Below are 23,375 nucleotides of genomic sequence, written 5' to 3'. Positions count from 1 at the left end.
AAAGAACAGACTTTGCATGTCACCAGTCCAGACGCTAAGTGAAGCCTCACAAAACGGGTTAGTATGTTGTATAAGGTAAATATGCTTCACTCGAAGCACAGGCTGAGAGAGTGACTGAAGGCATGCTGAAACTGCCAGATTGTATATGCATCTGTGTGTTAAGGGGAAAAAAGAAGAAGAAAACGTGCAATCACACATATAGGTGACACATTAAAGAAAAAGAAAGCTGTGAAAAAGTGTGACTCTGATGCTTGGGTGTATTTATTTCTGCTTGCTAGCTTCATTTGGCTCTACTTGCCCCCTTCCCTTTGGAGAGCACTGTCACTGCAAATCAATCAAAGGTCCTCCTGACTGATCACCTTTATATTTCCATTATAATGGCCAAGGTCTTTTTTTCAGCCTGACCCCGCCTCCATTTACAGCCTCCAGAGCTCAGTCAATCATAATCCATATAGATACCAAGTTATGTACATTTTATGCCATGGCCTTCACATTCAGAACGTCTCAACCAGGTGGAACATATAATAGATTTCAAGATACAGTAGCCTCACTAGCCATGATTTCTCACTTTGGAGCAGCAGGTTAGACCGTTTCCTTTCCTGACATACAATACGTACAGATCACGAGGAAACAATGTTTGTCATCTTGAGTTTAAGAGAAAGAGAATTCGTGATCACAAAAAAACTACTTTTTCTATATCGAGATCACAAGAAAAAACAATAAAAATATATATATTATAATACAGCAATTGCGATTCTGAAGTTCTACCAGATGTAGAACATAACAGTACAGGAGATAACTCCAATCCAGCAAGCTTGGCCATTTCATAACCATACAGATACTGTATGATATCGACTTCAAAGCACACAATCAGATTATTTTTTTTCTTTATCCAATTAAAAATGTAAATGTTAACCTTGCCTTTGACCTCATTCCCGTGTCCATCTATTCATACATCACATAATGCATAATAAATGAACCCCATTGACCCATCTAACAAAGATCTGGCTCAGGCTAATCTCAATAAAACCAGCCGGTTCTCTGAAGCATGACCAACCTGTGTGTACAGTACACACGTACACAACGTCGTATGATATTTACACTCGCGTGAGCACACTCTCAGGAACGCACAACTTTCACGGGTCACCAGATGGTTGACCTACTGAGATGAAGCTTTATTGATTTTTTTTTTCCCCTTTACTTTCTTTTTTTCAATTTAATACCTAGAAGAAGAAAAAAAAGCTTAGTGAGGCTCCGAGTATCACACTTTCGCACTATTCCTGCATTGATGGGTTTATGCTACTTCATCTGCTCCAAGATTCACCGGGTTTAATAACATATTGCTGGCTAAGCATTTGTGACTTTTATTTTTAGAGATTTACTAGTGATTTTCATACAAAAAATAAAAAGTACATTTGGCTGCATCTCAGGAAGATGCCAATCCACATCAAAATTTTGTAAACTGCAAAAGTAGCATTTTCTGTCTTTCTATTTCCAAGATGTTGATTGACTTTACACACTTGGCCCAAATCCTGTATCGTTTGATTGATCAGTTTTTTAAACCATTCATTCACCTAAAATGAGCGTTTTATCTCAATCAGGGTTGAAGAGCTTTAGAGGGAAATTGGTACAGTATAAACACTGTTTCATGGCTGCAATTCCTATGAACAGTTCTTGTCCAGTTGATCAATGATATTCTCAACAATGATGGATCTACGAGGTGGTATCAAAAGGTTTTGAGACTAGCTCAGTACTTTATTTTCTCTCTTTACACACCGTCACCTTCAAATTAGTCCCCTTGCACAGCAATACAGCACCCCCAGCGTTCCTGCCACTTTTGGAACATGTCCTGGAAAGTCTTTTTTTCTAAACTTCTTCTGCAATTCATGCTGGATCTCTGGAATGGTGTTAAAACAGCAAGCTGGATCTCCATCTTCAGGAAGAGGGTGAAGTCCGCAGGAGCCATATATAGTGTGTAGGGTGGGTGCTGAAGTGAGATCATGTTGTCAAACTCTCATGTGACAGGGTGCACACGTGGTCAAAGTCAAGAGGACAATGTCCTTTGGCTTTGAGTCAGTGAACTTATAAAGGTTGGTGCTCCCTGTGACTGTGCGTACAGTCTTTGCTGCCATCTGCTGGCATGCTTCGAAACTAGTCTTGATGCCCCCTCATTTAATGAGTGGGGGTCTCACTCAGATGAGGACGGGTTCCCTTTGGAGTCTGGTTCCTTTCAAGGTTCCTTTCACCATTTCAGGAAGTTTTTTCTTGTCACTGTCGCCACAGGTTTGTTCATTAGTTTTAAACTTCTATTATTTTATGACACTAGAATTAATTGGCACAATCCAGTAAAAGTGCTATATTACTAAAATTGACTTAAATTTAAGTAGATTTAGACTCTATACTGGGAACATTGGGAATAAAACTGGATGACCCCAATCTCATTTGCACCTGGGGCTAATCCACTAATGCTATTACTCATGACGGTATGTTTTTGGGATGTGAACCAGAAAACTCATGTAGCCACATGTAGACTACTTGCAAAAGTTCTCACAGACATTATGGACAAGGGCGTCTGCTAAATGCTGCAGATGTATTAAGTGTTACATGCTGGTAGGGTTAAGGGTAGCTCAACACTACTCAGAAATTGACCTCAGATCAGTGGAAGTGAGGCTTCTGGCTTATATGTGTATTCAGAAGGCATTAATAATCACAACACCAAACTTGGATTTGATTCAAAATGACTTACAAAAGAGATGGAACTGAGCTTTCAAGAGTTAATAGCTCAGTTTGGCCATTTTGGGATCCAAACTCACTACGTTGGACTCATGATATATTGTACAATTATAAAAAATAAAAACTTTTCCTTTCTCTGCTTGGCTTCTTCTGTAAATATAATCAGCACCTTAGAGAAACCCAGTGCCCTGTGCTAGAACAATTCCAACCCAGCAAGCCTCCCCCCTGCGTCCTCCATTCTTGCGGCAGAAAGCTCGTCTGAGTTGTCATCGATGCCCTGCATTTGTGTTGGCTTGGCCAATTAATCATTAGCCCCTACTGACAAATCTCCGTTCAGACCTTTCATTGTTCAACACTCCATATGAATAATAGATCTGTAATCAGAAAGAGTGCTAATTATCAACAGGCATGTCGTCGCGTCAACTTGCATACATGACGAGGCGCAGTCATGGGTGCCATCCCGTGGCCCATAATGATCGGGATAATAAGCGACAATGACATCGCCCGCAGGATCTAACGGTAATGACGAGCGAAAGCGTAATGATGTTAATGACTAAAACACGTCGCCCCGTGAGACCCTGCGAGACCCTGCGTCACGAGCCGACAAATGCATTTTCACCCACTTTATCGTGCTGCCTTGCGTGAGATGATAAAACGCGTAGCGTCGCATTCGATATAAGCACTTACGCTGGATAAAGGATTCTTTTCTCTGATATTTCTGATGCCTTTACCTTTTTTTTGTGAGTGTACAGATACGTACAGTTTGTTCCTAAAGCTTTATCAAACTTTTTTGTTTCATATTTCATCTCTCTGTCAAGCAGTACTCAGAATCAATCCCTCATTGCTCACAGAAATGAATTGTTCAAGTTTTAAAAAAATAAAAATAAATAAAAATCTCATAGCCGAACACAATTCCAGGCTATGCTGTAAAGAAAAGAAAATGGTGATAAAGGTTGGGAAATCCATGAAAGTCCTTACTGTAATCTGGTATAGGCCAAAACTGCTGTATAATTTTGGATTCCGAATAGACAGAAGGCTTTCAGATCAGACTCATAGCAGCTGATTTAGACAGATTTGCATTGGAAAGCTTTCTGGAGACATGCACACCCAACAGGCAAAATGTTATGACCTGAAAAGTGGAGAACACTGATTATCTCTTCATCGAGGCACCTGTCAGTGGTTGGATATATTTAACAGCAAGTGAACATTTAGTACTCAAAGTTAAAATGTGTTTGAAGCAGAAAAATGAGCAAGTGTATAAAATTTGAGCGAGTTTGGTTGTCTAGACGACTGGGTCAGAGCATCTCCAAAACTGCAGCTCTTGCAGGATGTTCCTGGTCTGCAGTGGTCAGAATCTATCTAAAGTGCTCCAAGGAAGGAACAGTGGTGAACCGGCGACAGGGTCGTGGGGGACGAGGATCATTGATGCACGTGAGGAGCGAAGGCTGGTCCGTGTGGTCTGATCCAACAGACGAGCTCTTAACAATGCTCTTAACGTGTGTCAAAGCTCTTTGACGTGTGTCAAAGCTCTTAACACATAACAATGTGCCATTGTTATGTGTCTGTGCTGTTTTTCCTGTCTTTCTATTTCTCCCACCCCTTTTGTTTGCTTTGTCTCTGGCTCTCCACTGTCATATAGAGGAGTCACCTGTTACTTGTAAATGGTGGGTGAAAAAAATGGGGGACCAATGAAGTGCAAGAATCTGACCAGAGGAGGCGGAGCCTAAGGTTTAAAAGCAGCAACCTGAAGCCCTGTCCTAAAGAAAGAAAGAAGAGGGAGAGAAGAGTTGCTAGCGGTGCTGTTTGCTAGCGCTGCTGTTTGCTAGCACTGCTGTCACACTACAGAAGGAGTCTCCAGTGTCAGTGCTTAGAGGTCACTTTACATTTTTTGACATCTTCAAGGCAGATGGGTTCAGAGAGAATACTGGAGTTCAAGTAAAGACAAATAGGAGGTTGTTGAGAAACCTCTGTGAAACAAGAACCAAAATGCAACATGTAACTATAAATGGATAAAAGCTAAGGATTTGATGTTTTTAAATAATACCAAACTGGCCAATTTCTGTACAACCTTTAATTAGTACACAGTAGCTACAATTTCAGGTTCAAGATACACACACAAGTATTGGACACCTGATTAGCCATATGTGGTTCTTCTCCAACTAGTAGACCTGAACTTCAGAGAGAAAACCAAATATATATATATATAGTTTGTACAATTTTGCATGGAAGATTTTGAGTTGTACTAGGAGACCTGAACTTGTTCCAGCGCCATGGAGATCTGCTTTCTATGGTTTCAAGTGAACGATGCTATATATGCTCTCACTATAAAGGTCTAACCTCAACTCTGAACACCTTTGGGATGAATGTGAATGCAGACTGCACCCCAGGTCTCTTCACCTCCTCTCCTACACTAGTAACTGACCTACTACTAAAACACCCTTGTGGCTGAATGAATCTAGGTTTAGGGTTAGGGTTAACACAAATCTCCACAAAATCTACTGGAACATCTATAATAGAATAAAAGTTATTATAACACTAAAAGCGAACTAAATGTTGAATTGGATTTTTAGGAAGCACATGATGCCAGGTGTCCACAAAATATACATTGTAATTATACATTTAGTCTACATAACACACACACACACACTTGCAGTTGTTATTACCATAGCAGGAAGCTATGGTGTCAACGTGTTCTCTGTGCAAGTTCTTTGAAAAGTCCCTTTAGTATCAGTTGCTGATTCTAATTAAAGTGACTGGTTTCACACTGGTATTTTGCTTGTAAGAATGAGATCAAAATCATAAACCCAGAGCAACTTCACTCTCGCTGAGGAACAATTCAGTAGAATGAGAACACTGATTCCGTATGTCAACACCTCCTAGTGGGGGAAAAACTGAATAAGGTGGCATTGTGGGGTTTTCAGTTTAACTGTTCGAGAAGGAAGAAGTAAGACATGGTGAATTTAACCAGCATAAAAGATGTTTTGCATTATGACTAAAGATAATTAAACACTTTCAATGATCCAGAAACAATTGCCTTGAAGGGAAGAGTGGACTTCATGCATTAAACTGCTGCTACATTTTATTGCAGCTTTACTTCTACTCACCATGATGGCTGTGATGAACTAGGAGAACAGTAAGGTCTGTAGTTTTAGAAGGTTTTCATTATATACCTGTTGCTAGTTGACAGCAATGGAAGCAGCTTAGTGGGAGCACCACCAAACTGACCCCTCTTGAACAAGACAAATGAGACAATTGAATTGAGTTGTTTTGAATCTCCCATGTCCTGGTAATGTGGGAAGTGGGAAGTGGTTGTTCAGTGGTAGCACTGCCCCTGCTGGGCTCTTGAGCACTAACCCTCAACTGCTAAATTGTAAAAATGAGACAATTGTGAGTCTCTCCATAAATGTAAGTGGAAGTGAACATTACAGGTGAAGAAAAGTGCTTTTGTACATTTCCCACCTAGCAAAAGTGACTGGTTCCCAAAAGATCTCAAAACACAACATGGATTTAGGCAGCATTGGGCAGTAACGCGTTACCAGTAACGCGTTAGATTTGACAGTAACTAATAGTGTAACGTGTTACTTTTAATAATAAAGTAACTCTGTTACCCTTAGCGTATGGTGCGTTACAGCAGAGACGCATTGTAGGATTGGTGGATAAACCACTGTAAACAGGAAGAAGACGCACTGTGGGCGTGTCTCCGTTTATTCAGGTCTGTGCGGCAGTAATGGCGAGTCGAGGCGAGAGCAAGACGAGTTTCTCAAAGTGGAAATATTATCATTATTTTATAGTTGAGCATAAAGACAAAAACTTTTTAGTCAAATGTAAGTTGTGTCTTTCTGGTTCGAAGCTCGTATCTACTGCAATAAACAGCAACTCCAATCTGTTGAAGCTCCTCCAGGACCTCCATGCCTGAGGAGCTAGAAGCTATGCGCTAACCCGGTGTTTTACATTGTTGATAGTTTTTATACTTCAGCTGTGAAAGGAACATGTTTAAGAGCTCAACACAACAGCAGAAGCCACTTTAGTGTTTGATTGTGAATCTATTATTCAGCTTGTTTTGTTGTTTATGTCAGAAATCCTTGTGATATATTCAGTGTGTGCTGCTCTGACTTTAATATAATAGTGTTTAAAAATGACTCTGTGTTTAAGTCAGTTTTGTGTTTGTGTAGATTATAACACATAAAAGAGCATTAATGAGAACATTAAAGAAGATTCTTTAAAAAAGGAACTAAAAAGTTACTTTTAACAGTAACACATTACTTTTTGGTGCAAATAATCAACAAAGTAAGAGAGTTACTTTTTAAATGAAGTAACGAGTAACTGTAACTAGTTACTATTTCTTAGTAACGAGCACAACACTGGATTTAAGGAAAGAAACTCAACGCTTAAACCATTCTGCCCTACATTTTGTTAACTTTAAGAAAGCTAGCAATGAAAATTTTGAAAGTTAGCGCGAGCCTAAGGTTTTACTACATGGCTCAGTTGTTGGTCTGTTCTTATTTCGCTTATATTTAAAATCAATATGAGGGGGGATCGTTGCTAAATGCTTCCCTGTCCTTTTTCTGGGAAAATCATGGCCATTTTAGATCTCATCAAGCTCGGTTAAATGAGGCGTCTATTAGGGTGTCAGGACAAAAACGACAGTATGCATGGCTACGCTGTGTTTTGCTAACTGCGCAATATGCCGTGAATGAGATGTTAGCTAATCAGCAGAGCCACAGCAACCACATCGAGCAGGCTAATGCGGTTAAAAACCTAATGTTGCAGAAAGCATTATGGAGAGCATAATAAGGTATTGATTAAGTATATTCCAGAGTAAACAGACTACATCCTTAATTAATAATTGGAATAATTTCATGGCCTCCTGCGTTGTCTAGTTCATGTTTATTGGTCTGGCCAATCATGTGCCTATAGACATATTTGTAATGCAAATGAAGAAGGTTATGTTTATAATGGGCCATTTTAATGACTTAAAATGTCAGAGGTGACCAATATAGCTAGAATTAGTTAGCATATCCCTCTGCAATGTGCAGATACGCATGAACTTTGGAGTTTTGAGTCACACTGCTCTGACAATACATTAGGATTATTGAAAGAACATCACAAATGATATAATCCAGTTTGTTTAATTTGTTAATTTAATTTTTTCATCAATTTAGCCTAAACGAAACAACAAACACGCACGCACACACACACACACATATATATATATATATAAAACAATTTCCCTAATTAGCAAGCCATTCAAATCAAAACGAATTTCTTCTGTGATCTTAAACCCTCTTGGTGACCTCAACCCTGAGAATCTGATTAAAAAATAAAGTAAAGGCAAAGTAACAGGTCTGGTTGAAAATCATCACTGCCAAAGCTCTTAAAAGTCTGTAAAACTAATGGCCTGGATACTCCCATCTCCTGTACGCTGTGTCAAGTCATTACAGGGTACCAAGTCATTAGCTGATGGTGCACCCATTAATTATGGCTAAAGAGAGATAGGGAGAGGCACAAGAGAGATGGATCGCATATAGATGGTCAGTACTCGGGGTCGCTTTTCTTTTTTTTTTTTTAGCCTTACCGATTCCTGCTGCTCAATTCATCCATTCTCTGTCAAAACTCTGCTGAGTATTTAAGGTGTGAAACCAAATGTATCTGCGGCTATAGATTAGGGCAATGAAGGCAGCCTGGTGGAAAAAGAATGCTATATCTAGTCAGCAACATGTCCAGTGGGTTCTAATTGCAACCAGCACACACATCTTTTAGTCAATAATCAATTATCATCTACTGCTTGACCAGCTAAACCAGCACTGAACCCAGTAGCAGAAACCCCAAGACATAAAAAAATCCTATGTAAATTTCATGCAGAACCAATTTCCATCTAAAGAACCCTTGAGAAACAAGAGCTAACCAGTGTAACCTGATGAAACCAGCATGACTAACCAGTAAAGCTGATGATCATAATGGTGCAGGGTTATTATAGTTTAAATAATATTACTAGTTTCTATTTTTTTATTTTGTTTGGCAGTTCAATTGATTTTTTCTAGTTAGTTTTAATGATGCAACATGAACATACATTTGTAGACACCTGAGGATGTTGTTTTTGAACATCCCATTCCACACTGTGTGTCTTATAATAATCTCCAATCTTCTGGGAAGATGTTTCACTAGATTTTGAAGTATACTGTACAAGGGGGTAAGAAAATTCAGGTACTGATGTAGGTGAGTTAAGAAGGCCTGGGTGTTGTTACGATCCATCCCATTGGTCTTCATTAGGGTTGGCGCATATGTGGCCCATGTGAAGCATATCTTCATAGTGCTGCCTTTGTGCCCTTTGTGTCATGCTGGAACACGTTTGGGTCTCCAAGTTCTGCATTCTATACAGTTCTGCACCTCCTCATTGCTCAGAACGAGTCTGGACAAACCAGAATAAACCAGCTTCAACGTGCTGGAAACCGCATGAATTTCTGTAGACCATAACGCAATGAATACTCAACTAAAATAGACCAGTCAAGAGAACCAAACCAACCAGAGTATTAGTTCATAGTTTGAGCAAGCTGAACTGGTCTGATTCAAAACAATGAACAAAACAATCTGGAGCTAGCATGGCTTTGCATTAACAAAAACTATAGCAACATCTATTTAATGGTTCATGTCGAGTAGTTTACTGGATAGACAGCATACTCTTAGCGTTTTTTTCATCCAACAGTAAAAAAGAAATCACTTGCAAATCCATAGTATAACAATGCGTGCTTATTAAAATGCATTGTAAATGTCAAAGAATCAATAGTTAGTGGGGTGATTAAGTTTTACATTCCCAAATGGAACAAATCGTTTATAATCACGTGACCGAGTGAATACACTTCTCCGGAAGGAACCAATCGGTTTGGAAACATTTACATTTAATGGGACTGGGCAAGCACCCTTATCTTGATCAATTAGGGTGAAGAGCTTTGCTCAAGGGACCAACAATGTCAGCTTAGAAGTGCTGAGATCTGAACTCACAACCCTCTGATTACAAGTACAGTACCTTCCGGTACCAAGCTACCACTTCCAATACCACATCTCCTTACTGAGGGACCCATCCCTGATCATCCACTATATATAACGTATATTCATATACAGAAAGCACCAGTGCTCACCAGCATGCTCGCAAAACACATTACACACATTAGCCAATCACAGGTCACAGGATATTGACTTTTTTCCCCTTCAAAAAAATTCATCACGTCACTTGGTTGACTTCCAGAGTCCAAGCCAATGTTATAAAACAGCACTAATGCAGGTTTGGAAATAATTGCTTCCATCATTTTACTGCTGCATCCGATGCCAACTTGTCAGGGAAAATACTTTTGAGCTGGAATGATCGTCTGAAATCACGCTCTCAAAACAAATGAGATGAATGTGTTTAATACGCAATAACGGATTTATCTGCCAGAAGCCATACAAACAAATAAATAAACAAACAAGTAAAACATAAATAAAGTCAACCAAATGTGTGCCACATTGGTTGGTTAAGAAGTAAACAGGAGAACACCATGGCATTTTTCCAGTGATTACATACACGGATTTATATTGTATTGCCAATGATTACAAACGTTCTTCTTAAACGTCTCATTCCACATTTAGTCCCTATTTACTGTTATAATAAACGCCACTCTTCTAGGAAGATGTTCCACTAGATTTTGAGAAGATTGGTGTGAGATTTATTTAGGTTCAGGTATTGATGTACGTGAGGACGTGAGGAAGCCTGGGGTGCAGGCAATTCATCCCCAAGGTGTTCAATAGGTTTGAAGGTCTGTAGCAGGAGATCTTCATGGAGCTGGCTTTGTGCACTTTGGGTCATGGTGCAACACTTTTGTGTTTCCTAGTTGAAGCGAAGGAAAGTTTTCACAATTATACAATTGTGTGCCTCCAGCTTTGTGTCAAGAGACAAATATAACTGGAAAAGTCCGGTGTCTGGATCTCATGAGTTAAAACATACTTTTGATCGAAACATTGTGAGTTCAAATCCCAGCTCCACCAAGTTGCGCCCTTGAGGTTGCATAAATATGATAAGTGTAAATCACTCTGGATAAAGGTGTAAATGTAAATATGATTGATCTTTTTTAAAGAACAACACATCATACTTGTTTGTCGTATTGTTTCTATAACTTTAATTTTGTGGAACATCCATAGAAACAAGTTAGTTCCTGTTAGTTCTGGACAAAAGGTTGAGTTCAAATCCCATCACCACCAAAGTTCCTCTGATGAAACTCGTGTGCGAGTCTCATGTCATCTCGGGAACAATGCTATTACACACTCTGATCATTTTAAGCCTAAATCATGGGTCCTAAAGTGGTTTCATTTGATACCACCTACTTTTTCGGTACTCGTCAGTTTCAGCACTTGTAATGAGTTCCAGAACAAATGACAAACGAGTACTGAGGTATTAGTGTAGTTGGAAGTTCGATAAGGGCGTCTCCCAAAAGCTGCAAATGAAAACGTAAAGAAAACTTCACAGTCTCAACAATTACATAAATTTTTTGTTGAACTTATTCATGCAGAAAGTCCCTAAAAACATCCGTTCAATCAGAATCAAGATCCATTAAAAATAACAAAGAAGATTAAAACAATTTTCACTGTTAGTGGTGCAAAAGCTGGGAAGCAGTTAGCATGACAGACTGTTAGCTGCCAAGCACCCCCTCACAATCCCTCCTTTGCCCCTGACTGTCTGATTAACTGATATTTCACAGCATGCTAAGCAGGGAAGTGGGTTGATGCTAACAATATGGCAGGCGTAGAACATGAGGCAGCCAAAGCACACCCATGGTCTCTTCATACACAGGATGATTGTCCTTAAAAATGAAAATGATTTCAGATTGTGGAGATCTGAGAAGCATCCAGGCTTGAATTCCAGGGAGGGGATTTTTATTTATTTTAGTGGTGAGAGATGATCTCTACATTCTGTGTAAACACCAGGGCACGGTCAACAAGGCAAGACGTACGATATGAAATGTAAATGTGGTGCTTTCCAAAGGGGGCAGGACACTCTGAGATAGAGCCTCCTGGAGTGCTCGAAACTATGCTGACACAGCAGATGTTTTCCCTATTAACATAGCTGCTGCACTTGCAGCCATTTCTTTTCTTTTCCAGTGAACTAATGATCATCATAGGTAACACATGCATCTGATGCTAGACTTGGAAAAATCCATTCATCTTTCGAAACTCTTCCGTTCCATGCCTGTGTCAAGGCTGGGCTGAGTCAGCCGAGTGCCGAAACGTATGAAAAACAAGCCACGCAAGCTCTGATCATGGAGCGTACAATTCCAAACACGTGACAAGCACAAGATTTACAACAGATACATTCTTTTCTTCTTCTTCTTTTTTTTGGTTTTACAAATAAAGATTTCGGCACGTTTTGCCACAAGGGAACGTATACGGGGAACGCAATTCCATTAGATAGCTTCGCAAAATGGGATTAAATCAAACCAAAAAAAGGAAAGGCAGATATATGACTTGTTTCACTTCATTAAAGAGAAGCGGGTTGGAGGAGAGATGAAGACAGTGAAAGACAGCGAAAGAGAGATGGAGCGATGGAGGGAAAGGAATGTGTACGTGTGTGTGTGTGTGTGTGTGTGTGTGTGTGTGTGTGTGTGTGTGTGTGTGTGTGTGTGTGTGTGTGTGTGTTGGATTCGTGTGTTTGTTACATAGAAAGTACCGTAGCTGAATCCTGAAGGCTTTTGAATATCAAAATGTACTAGACACTGTGAGAAATCCAGCAAAACAGAGATGGAAAGAGCAGAGAGGGGAGGAGAGAAAAAAGAAAGAGCGGAATAGAATAGAGCAGGAGGAGGACGAGAAGGAGGAGTGAGCAATTGATGGCGAGAGAGCGCGGGAGGGAGAAAAAGAGAGAGAGAGAGAGAGAGAGAGAGAGAGAGAGAGAGAGAGAGAGAGAGAGTGAGCGAGCGAGGAGGAAAGCAAGAGAGCTCGGCTGAATTGTGAGTGGCTCACGACACTTAGTGAACAGAAGGTGTTTCTGCATGCACTGGCATTGCACTACTCTGCTGCAAGGGCTCCAGCTCGTCTCTCTCTTTCTCTTTCTCGTTTCTCTCTCTCTCACTCTCTCTCTCTCGCTCTCTCTCTCTCAGTCTATTCTCTCAACAAACCAGCCCTGCCTTTCAGCCTCTATGCCTCAGCATCTCCCCTCAGCAACAGCCTTTCGCTCAGCACTCATAAAATGAACATTTCTAAAAAGACGGCTCACAGCAAACCAGGCTAAGAGGACGCTGGACTACCAAAAAAACAAAAAAAAAGAAAAAGAAAAAAAATGCCAGGTGGGCTAACATTCGTCTCAGATGAGTGCTTATTTCTGAGGAGCTGTCCACCGAGAGAGCGATGACCAGTCCGATGGATACCACCTTCCTAACCACTTCAAGTAACGGAGTTCTGTTTCGACTTCCTTCGTTTCGAACGTGTACCTGGGTTTTTTTTTGTTTTTTTATCTCGCGCTAATCAGCGCAGCAGTCACTGCAGAGAAGCGCGAGAGGGAGGACGGTGCTCATGCATGCAGTCTGGGCAGCTTGCATATCCTGCGAGCGCGCTGAATGCCACTTGGATTCCTCCTCTTTCTGGCTCTTTCACTCGAGGAGAAACAAGACATTGTAAGTCTGCCAGATTTTGGTAGCTGCTGAAAAGGAGGGGGGAGGCTGCATTTGTACCACACTAGGATCTTTTTTATATTCACACCTAATTATTGCGGGCACAAAGGGAGCTGCTGAATAGAGGTTGTCAGCCTCTGGAAAAAAAAAAAGGGGGTGAGTAGGAATACTGTTTTATGCGATTCAGGAAGAATGCTTTTTCGCCCTCGGCTGTCTCTCCTCTCGCTTCCCAATCTAACATGATTGAAATGACTTTGCCGTTCGCACGTATTGACTTTTTTCTTTTCTATCCGGCCAGATTTGAGTAAAAAAATCACAATCAGCCAAACCCCATTAAAACGAAAGGCGAATAATAAAAAAAAAAAATCATGTCGCTCACAATGAGACAAATCTAAAAGATTCAATGAACTTCTTCTTTACAACACTGCAGGATATTCATGCTAATGGATTTCCTTCTAATTGGTCTGTATTTAAAGTGGACGCTAAGAAAGCCCCCTGGGTTGTTACTGTGCTCTCTGGGCATCCTTTTGAAAATGATTCCCCTGGTAGGGGGGAGCTGTCCGAGGTTGTGCCGCTGCGACAGCAGGCTCCTCTACTGCGAGGGGCTTAACTTGACGGACATTCCGCACAATCTGAGCAGCGCCACTGGCTTGTCCCTGCGGGAGAACAACATCTCGGAGCTGCGCGAGGGGCATTTCTTCAGCCTGTCGCAGCTCACCTGGCTTTACTTGGATCATAACAACATTGAGTACGTCGAGGAGAATGCCTTCGAAAGGCTAAGGAGGATTAAAGAATTGGACCTAAGTTCCAATCGAATAGAGAGCCTGTCTAATGGAACCTTCAGACCCCTACCCAATCTGCGCATCTTGGATTTATCCTACAACAGATTACAGTCCTTGGAGCCAGACCTTTTCCATGGACTTAGGAAGCTTACCAATTTGCATTTACGCTACAATGCCCTAAAATTCGTGCCTGTACGGATCTTCCAGGACTGCAGAAGTATGCAGTTTCTGGATTTGGGGTACAACCAGCTGCAGAGCCTGGCCCGAAACTCATTCGCTGGTCTTTTTAAGCTGACTGAGCTGCATCTGGAGCACAATGAGCTGGTGAAAATAAACCTTGCCCACTTTCCCCGCCTCATCTCGCTGCGTACTCTCTACATGCGTAATAACAAGGCAACCATTGTGGTCAGTACCCTAGACTGGACATGGCACTTCCTGGAAAAAATCGATTTTTCAAACAACGAGATTGAATACATCGAGCCACATGTCTTTGAGAGCGTGCCAAACCTCAAGGAGCTTATGCTGGACTCGAATAAGCTGACATATGTGGACCAGCGCATTTTAGGCTCCTGGACATCCCTGGGAAGCATCACCTTGTCAGGAAATGCATGGGAATGCAGCCGCAATGTCTGCGCCCTGGCCTCCTGGCTGAGCAGCTTCCAGGGCCAACGTGACAGTGCCTTGCAATGCACCAGCCCGGACATGGCCCAAGGCGAGGACATACTGGACGCTGTTTATGCCTTCCAGCTATGCGAGGACGGCATTGAGGCCACCACCCAGACCTACACCACCACTAGAGACCTGGCCCGAGGCTCCATTTTTAAAGGTCCCACCAGGACACCATATGACTTGCAAGACATAGAAGGTGGCGAGGTTGTGACCAATTCCTTTACAGTGACCGCAGCTACCGATGACCCGGAGAGCACCATGCAGATCCACAAGGTAGTGACAGGCACCATGGCACTCATCTTCTCATTTTTGATTGTAGTGCTCATGCTTTATGTGTCTTGGAAGTGTTTCCCAGCTGGTGTGAGGCAGATGAGACAGTGTTTCAGTAACCAGCGACGCAAGCAGAAGCAAAAGCAGACAATGCAGCAGATGGACACAATGTCTACTCCCGAATATTATGTCGACTACAAGCCCAACCACATCGAGGGGGCCCTAGTCATCATCAACGAATACGGATCCTGCACGTGCCAGCAACAGGCATCTCGAGAGTGCGAGGTGTGACATTCTGGCTGCTGGACATCTTGCAATCACAAATTGTCCTGGATCGACGTTCATGAGGACATGGCTTTTACACTGCATCACACTGTGCTGCTTTCTCAAGGAGGCTTGATGGCACATTTAGGGGGAGAAGAAAACCACAGGACAAGGCCCAGGATTTACAGCTAGGTGGCAGAGTTTTTTTTTTTTTTTTCCAATGGACACGGATTCAGGGACTGGTTTACAAGCAGAAACTTTTGAGGAATTACGGGGACTAACAAAGGTCAAGTTCTTGCGTGTGGATATTCGAGCTTTAATATATCTTTCTACAGCAGAAGATTTAAAGCTGATGTGGACATTGATGAAAACATGCTTTTTTTTCATTGTGGTATCAAAAAAAATCTAAATGGGTAAAAAAAAAAAAGTCTGTGTAAAATATGTTCAAATGCAGAAATGCAAGCGTGGGAAATAAAAATACAAGAAGCTATCTTATTTCTTTTTGTAAAATCATGAAACAAATGTTTAAAGAAATAATAATAATAAAAAAAAAAGCAATTCACGGTAGTCAGGTCTGGAGATAAGCAGAAGCTTAGCCGGGGAAGGAAGAGTGGCAGGTTTCATGGTGCTGTATTTAAACAGATGATCATCACTTCGGGTTTTAAGATGTAAAGCCTTATTCTGAAATTCAGAATTTAGATCTCCTCCTCTTTCTCTCTTTTTCTCACTATCAGTTTGTCTGATTTTCACCGGATGTGAGGGATAATCACTGTGCAGATTTGTTACCGTTTTGGTTGCTTTTTTTTTTATCTACTCCAATTGCGATTAGGTTTATTAGCGGAGGAAACTATAAAAGAAGCGACGCATGACGCATTTAGATCAGATGGTGCGCCATCTTTTACTCGGTCACGTCATGATATGGTAGGCTGTTAGACAGAAAAAAAAACAGGACAAGGGTGTTTTAAGAATAAAACCTATGCCTATTGCTTTCTCGTATTTGACAGTGGTGAAATCAGAGCGAGACGCAAAACAAAGCCTTAATATTCACCTAGAAATTAAAGACATCCGGCAAATCTACTGTGAATCTTCGAGGTGTTTGTCGAGTTTGTGGAGTTGACGTGTGTCCCGTGGCTTCGGCAGACAGCCCCAAGAAATTGTGTTTTTTGCAAAAGAAGGTGTAGACTGCTCTCTAGTGTCACAGCACCAGCACTTGACATGTCTTACCTTTTCCACATGCTAGAACGTGTGTGTGTGTGTGTGTGTGTGTGTGTGTGTGTGTGTGTGTGAGAGAGAGAGAGAGTACTCGTCGGCTCAGCTGCAGACTAAAATCTGGCATTCAGAGCACAAAGCATGGTCCGTGGAAGTAAACAAGGAAAGCTCTGAAGCGAAATCCTCGTCGACAATCTCCCACCGTCACTCCGGATCTTTTCCGTCATCGCTACGGTGAAGTGGCTCGAGTGTTAAAGGGGTCAGAATGTTAAAGCAGCTGTCTTTTATATCCAATTGTTTGAGCCAGGATTGAGAAAATTCATGTTTAAGACTGTTCTTTTGCATGTGTGGCTTGTGAGAAAAAAGAAAACTGTGTCGAGATCTGAGCAGGGATTTTTATAAAGCTGAGAAAAAAAAAACTGACAAACCCTGAATATCTTTGGGAATTGATTTGAATCGAAACTGTTCTATTTTCACCACTGTATTTCACCACGAAGAGCTAAGCCAAAATAAATTCATGTATGAAACGTATTCCGATTATTGTATGCACAATGTGGCGACTTTTATTTACTTTTACAATTTACTTTTCCTGCTGGATCCAGTTCATGTTTGTTTACTTTTACTGGGAGGCGATTCAAACTTAAATACTTACATTTATGGCATTTTGGCAAACGCCCTTATCCAGAGCAGGGCCTTGCTCAAGGATCCAGGAATGGTAGCTTGGTGGTGATGGGATTTGAACTCATTTAAGGTCTAATGCCTTAACCACTGAGCTACCACTTAAATACTACATATAAAGGTTTTGAGGTCAAAGTCGTCTGGATTATTTTTTTACCGAATCTACGTTCATCACATCATATAACTTATGTTATCAAACTATCAACAATTAAGGGCTGTAGATGGGAGCCTCTGATCAACGAGACGAGCACGGCGGCAGAAGCAGAATGAATGATTGCAAACAGTGAGCGAGGAAAGCATTGTCGACGCTCATGATCTTCTTTTCACGCTGCTCTATTGAGTTCTGAGAAACAACGCGCTCCGAATAGCACAATAGCACCACGGACAGCGCCGCAAATATCAACAATGCCTTTGTGCAGGCAATTTCTAGAGGCCTCTCGCGTGCAATTTCACTCACTGATGAATACCCCAATAATAATTTCTCCTCACGGCCTATTTTTAGAGCCCTTTGGCTTATTTTATATCAATCTTGCATGGCGTGGTAACTCCGCAGCCAATGCCTGGTTGGCAGTTGTATTGATTTCCCCTCCTCGGAATGCTGAGGGGTCATGAATTTTTGAGGAGTTGGGATTCTGGATTCCGCAGACCAACCACAACCTCTACTGCCTGTTTAGTGTCATGAAATATCCTCACTGGAGATTTTGCTTCCAACAGAGCTTATTTTTCACAGAATTATAATGAAGATTCATGAAGTTAGAAAGAGATAATGGTGATTAACCTCTGCCATGATGCCTCCTAACTCCCATATTTTCCCTCTTAGTAAAACTACTATGAATAGACTCCGGACATGGTGTTTGAAACCACAAACATTTAATCCCACACCATGGGATTAGCATTGCTGGCACTTCCACACCTTCAGTAAGAAAGGGTTCTAACAATGTGCTTCTAACAACGAGTTTTATATGAAAATCACAGCATGGTGACGGGGCCTCATAGGGGGTTAAAAGGGAAAAATATAAATAATAGAAACTTAATAAATAGCACTGATATATATTTTATACATAACAAACAAATCTTTTTTTTTTTTTTACTATTTGCTTTGCAGGAAAAGTGTATGGAATACTAAACACTAAAGCATATCTAAAACTGACCTGTAGAGAAGTTTGGATAGCACTTCCACATACTAAATACATAACACTACAGAGTACGGAATTCTGTATTATTGGAAATATTGGGGCATTGGGAATATTAAAGTGTAATGAATAATGAAGTGTGAGAAATACCAAAACAACAACAACAAAACAAAAGTGTTGGGATTACTATATTAAAAAGAATACTAAAGAAAGAAAGAAATGAAAGAAATATCAAAGAAAAATAACACTAAAGAGTATGGAATACTGAAGTGTAATGAATGATAAAAGTGAAGTGTAAGGAAAACCAACCAGAAAGATGACTGAAATGTTTGGAATACTGAAGTGTAAATACTATTGAAGTGATGAGAATACTGAAGTGTAAATAATATTAAAGTGCTGGGAATAGTGAAGGTTTAGGATTACCAACGTGTTTGGAATACTGAAGTGTTAAATGTAAGGATAATGGAAATACTCAAGTGTAGGGAATAACATTTTTTGGGAAATATTGAAATGTAAGGAATACTGAAGTGTATGCAGTGGTAATGTCCTCGGAATACTGAAGTGGTGGGGATCTTGACATGTTGGCGACACCGGATACTGTAGTGTTGGGAATACTCAAACCTTGGGAATACTAAAGCATTTGGAATACTGCATTCCTCAATAAACTAAAAAATACCAACACTTTGCTTGCAAGAATGATCTGGGAATACTGATTACACGCATGAATCAGGCCACATTTCCTGCTTCTCTAAAACGAGTGCAGGATCTTGTCATTGAAATGCATTTAGTTCAGTCGGGAGATTTTTACAGAGTGAAACCAATCGTCAGACAACACCAAGGTTTTTCCGTAAGATCTGGAAAAATGCAAAAAACTCCTGTAGAGCAGGGAATCCGGTGTTTCTTGTGTCAGCTGGCCTCGATTCAGAGGATAATTTGAGCTAATATTAAATGGTAATTATGATCGAATGTTTGTTTAATTCCATCAGCGTAGTGCGAGTGACAATAAAAACAACAGAGAGAAACATGAAATGGCTACCAATTGGGAAAAAAAACAACAAATAAATAGATTGTGAACATTGTACATTTGGGGAAATGTGTGTGTGTGTGTGTGTGTGTGTGTGTGTGTGTGTGTGTGTGTGTGTGTGTGTGTGTGTGTGTGTGTGTGTGTGTGTGTGTGAATATTTAGCCTTTGGCGAGCACCCAGGAACAGTCACCAGGACTTTAGAGAGATTCATGGACACAGTGAGGAGTTAAATGGCCTACAGCAACACAACTGCACTTTCATTTAGAAACCAAAGCACCTAGAGTTCAGATCGATCGCGCTGAAGTTGTAAATTTGGTGCTCAGTTCAAGGTCTCGAATACTCCGACACTACAAAGTCCTCTGAATGAGAGTGTACAGTGACATGCTAAACATCTCCATCAAATATAAACAAAAAAGAAACAGCCTTAACATTCCATAGAACATCATTTCAAAAGGATCTGGAAGGACTTTCTGGAAGAACGTAATCCTGAACCAAGTTCTTCTTGCTATCTGTGTTGACTGACTGACTCTGTCCTCTAGCACAATGCTCCAGCAGAAACCTGAACAGAGACGGAGAGAGCAGTGTGTCACTGCTGTCATCTCAGAGCTGCGCAAACAATAAGCGAACACAATCATCTCACTGCGCACTAATTAAGCGATGATTCAAACCCGTTCGCCACTGAAACTGTCGGGACATTCAGGATAATGAATCGTTTTTTTTAATACACAAAAGCCCTGTGAAAGTAAAAGCTCCTGCTAAATTCTCCAACAAGCCACGCGAGCTGATTCACTGTTTATGGCATTAAAGGATGCGTTTATTCAGAGTGACGTACAAGTGAGCAGATGAAGGTTAAGGGCCCAAGAGTGGCAGCTTGGTGGTGGTCCTGGGATTGAAACTTCTGACCTCCTGTTCTACAGTCCAATGCCAGTATTCTGATTTATAATGCATTTGTCCAAATTACACATCCGTTTTTAATGTTGTAGAGTTGTAAGGAATACTGTAGTGTAAGATACTGGACTAAAGTGTTGGGAATACTGTAATGTAAGATATGCTAAAGCATTGGGAATACGGAAGTGTAAGATATACTATAGAATTGGGAAAACCGAAGTGTTGAGAATTCTGTAATGTAAGATTTACTAAAGTGTTGGAAATATAGTAGTGTAAGATGTACTAGAGTGTTGGGAATACTGTATTGTAAGATGTACTAGAGTGTTGGGAATACTGTAGTGTAAAATGTACTAGAGTGTTGGGAATACTGTATTGTAAGATGTACTAGAGTGTTGGGAATACTGTAGTGTAAAATGTACTGGAGTGTTGGGAATACTGTAGTGTAAAATGTACTAGAGTGTTGGGAATACTGTATTGTAAGATGTACTAGAGTGTTGGGAATACTGTAGTGTAAGATGTACTAGAGTGTTGGGAATACTGTAGTGTAAGATGTACTAGAGTGTTGGGAATACTGTATTGTAAGATGTACTAGAGTGTTGGGAATACTGTAGTGTAAGATGTACTAGAGTGTTGGGAATACTGTAGTGTAAAATGTACTAGAGTGTTGGGAATACTGTAGTGTAAAATGTACTAGAGTGTTGGGAATACTGTATTGTAAGATGTACTAGAGTGTTGGGAATACTGTATTGTAAGATGTACTAGAGTGTTGGGAATACTGTAATGTAAGATTTACTAAAGTGTTGGAAATATAGTAGTGTAAGATATACTAAAGTGTTGGAAAAAACTGAAGTGTTGGAAATACTGTAATGTAAGATATTGAGTGTTGGGAATACTGTAGTGTAAGATATAATAAAGTTTGGGGAATACTGTAGTGTAAGATATACTAGAGTGTTGGGAATACTGTAGTGTAAGATATACTAAAGTTTTGGGAATACTGTAGTGTAAAATATACTAGAGTGTTGGGAATACTGTAGTGTAAAATATACTAGAGTGTTGGGAATACTGTAGTGTAAGATATAATAAAGTGTTGGGAATACTGTAGTGTAAGATGCACTAGAGTGTTGGGAATACTGTATTGTAAGATGTACTAGAGTGTTGGGAATACTGTAGTGTAAGATGTACTAGAGTGTTGGGAATACTGTATTGTAAGATATACTAAAGTTTTGGGAATAATGTAGTGTAAGATGTACTAGAGTGTTGGGAATACTGTATTGTAAGATGTACTAGAGTGTTGGGAATACTGTAGTGTAAAATGTACTAGAGTGTTGGGAATACTGTATTGTAAGATGTACTAGAGTGTTGGGAATACTGTAGTGTAAGATGTACTAGAGTGTTGGGAATACTGTATTGTAAGATGTACTAGAGTGTTGGGAATACTGTAGTGTAAGATGTACTAGAGTGTTAGGAATACTGTATTGTAAGATGTACTAGAGTGTTGGGAATACTGTAGTGTAAGATGTACTAGAGTGTTGGGAATACTGTAGTGTAAGATGTACTAGAGTGTTGGGAATACTGTAGTGTAAGATGTACTAGAGTGTTGGGAATACTGTAATGTAAGATTTACTAAAGTGTTGGAAATGTAGTAGTGTAAGATGTACTAGAGTGTTGGGAATACTGTATTGTAAGATGTACTAGAGTGTTGGGAATACTGTAGTGTAAAATGTACTAGAGTGTTGGGAATACTGTATTGTAAGATGTACTAGAGTGTTGGGAATACTGTAGTGTAAAATGTACTAGAGTGTTGGGAATACTGTATTGTAAGATGTACTAGAGTGTTGGGAATACTGTAGTGTAAGATGTACTAGAGTGTTGGGAATACTGTAGTGTAAGATGTACTAGAGTGTTGGGAATACTGTAGTGTAAGATGTACTAGAGTGTTGGGAATACTGTAGTGTAAGATGTACTAGAGTGTTGGGAATACTGTATTGTAAGATGTACTAGAGTGTTGGGAATACTGTAGTGTAAAATGTACTAGAGTGTTGGGAATACTGTAGTGTAAAATGTACTAGAGTGTTGGGAATACTGTATTGTAAGATGTACTAGAGTGTTGGGAATACTGTATTGTAAGATGTACTAGAGTGTTGGGAATACTGTAATGTAAGATTTACTAAAGTGTTGGAAATATAGTAGTGTAAGATATACTAAAGTGTTGGAAAAAACTGAAGTGTTGGAAATACTGTAATGTAAGATATTGAGTGTTGGGAATACTGTAGTGTAAGATATAATAAAGTTTGGGGAATACTGTAGTGTAAGATATACTAGAGTGTTGGGAATACTGTAGTGTAAGATATACTAAAGTTTTGGGAATACTGTAGTGTAAAATATACTATAGTGTTGGGAATACTGTAGTGTAAGATACACTAGAGTGTTGGGAATACTGTAGTGTAAGATATAATAAAGTTTTGGGAATACTGTAGTGTAAGATATACTAAAGTTTTGGGAATACTGTAGTGTAAAATATACTAGAGTGTTGGGAATACTGTAGTGTAAGATATAATAAAGTGTTGGGAATACTGTAGTGTAAGATGTACTAGAGTGTTGGTAATACTGTATTGTAAGATGTACTAGAGTGTTGGGAATACTGTAGTGTAAAATTTACTAGAGTGTTGGAAATACTGTAGTGTAAAATGTACTAGAGTGTTGGGAATACTGTAGTGTAAAATGTACTAGAGTGTTGGGAATACTGTAGTGTAAAATGTACTAGAGTGTTGGGAATACTGTATTGTAAGATATACTAAAGTTTTGGGAATACTGTAGTGTAAGATGTACTAGAGTGTTGGGAATACTGTATTGTAAGATGTACTAGAGTGTTGGGAATACTGTAGTGTAAAATGTACTAGAGTGTTGGGAATACTATATTGTAAGATGTACTAGAGTGTTGGGAATACTGTAGTGTAAGATGTACTAGAGTGTTGGGAATACTGTATTGTAAGATTTACTAGAGTGTTGGGAATACTGTAGTGTAAGATGTACTAGAGTGTTAGGAATACTGTATTGTAAGATGTACTAGAGTGTTGGGAATACTGTAGTG

The 23,375-nt window shown here is 40.1% G+C and overlaps 2 protein-coding genes across 5 annotated transcripts in view; one reads left to right on the top strand and one right to left on the bottom strand.

Annotated features, from left to right (window-relative positions):
* Window positions 1-23,375, bottom strand: part of LOC310721003 (catenin alpha-2) — a 234,519-nt gene that overhangs the window by 68,181 nt on the left and 142,963 nt on the right. Inside the window, exon 1 of one of the 4 annotated variants that reach the window (XM_083532182.1) lies at window positions 5,838-5,977. The exons of 2 other annotated variants lie outside the window; for them this stretch is intronic. In XM_083532182.1, coding sequence (XP_083388308.1) covers window positions 5,838-5,840 — 3 coding nt within the window. In that variant the 5' untranslated portion in view covers window positions 5,841-5,977. Of the gene's footprint in view, window positions 1-5,396; window positions 5,473-5,837; window positions 5,978-23,375 lie in introns of those variants that run through there. One more of the 4 variants, XM_083532183.1, reaches the window with a different exon arrangement.
* Window positions 12,632-17,092, top strand: lrrtm1 (leucine rich repeat transmembrane neuronal 1). Its single transcript, XM_083532189.1, has one exon. The coding sequence runs from the start codon at window positions 13,805-13,807 to the stop codon at window positions 15,377-15,379; it is 1,575 nt and encodes a 524-aa protein (XP_083388315.1). The 5' UTR covers window positions 12,632-13,804; the 3' UTR covers window positions 15,380-17,092.

The sequence above is a fragment of the Silurus aristotelis genome (genome assembly GCF_946808225.1).
Source record: "Silurus aristotelis genome assembly, chromosome: 27".
Lineage (NCBI taxonomy): Eukaryota > Metazoa > Chordata > Actinopteri > Siluriformes > Siluridae > Silurus > Silurus aristotelis.
This window is presented reverse-complemented; position numbering and strand designations above follow the sequence as displayed.

What these genes read in the sequence shown, in the direction of transcription:
- lrrtm1 (XM_083532189.1), top strand. Translation starts at nt 13,805, where the DNA reads ATGCTAATGGATTTCCTTCTAATTGGTCTGTATTTAAAGTGGACGCTA.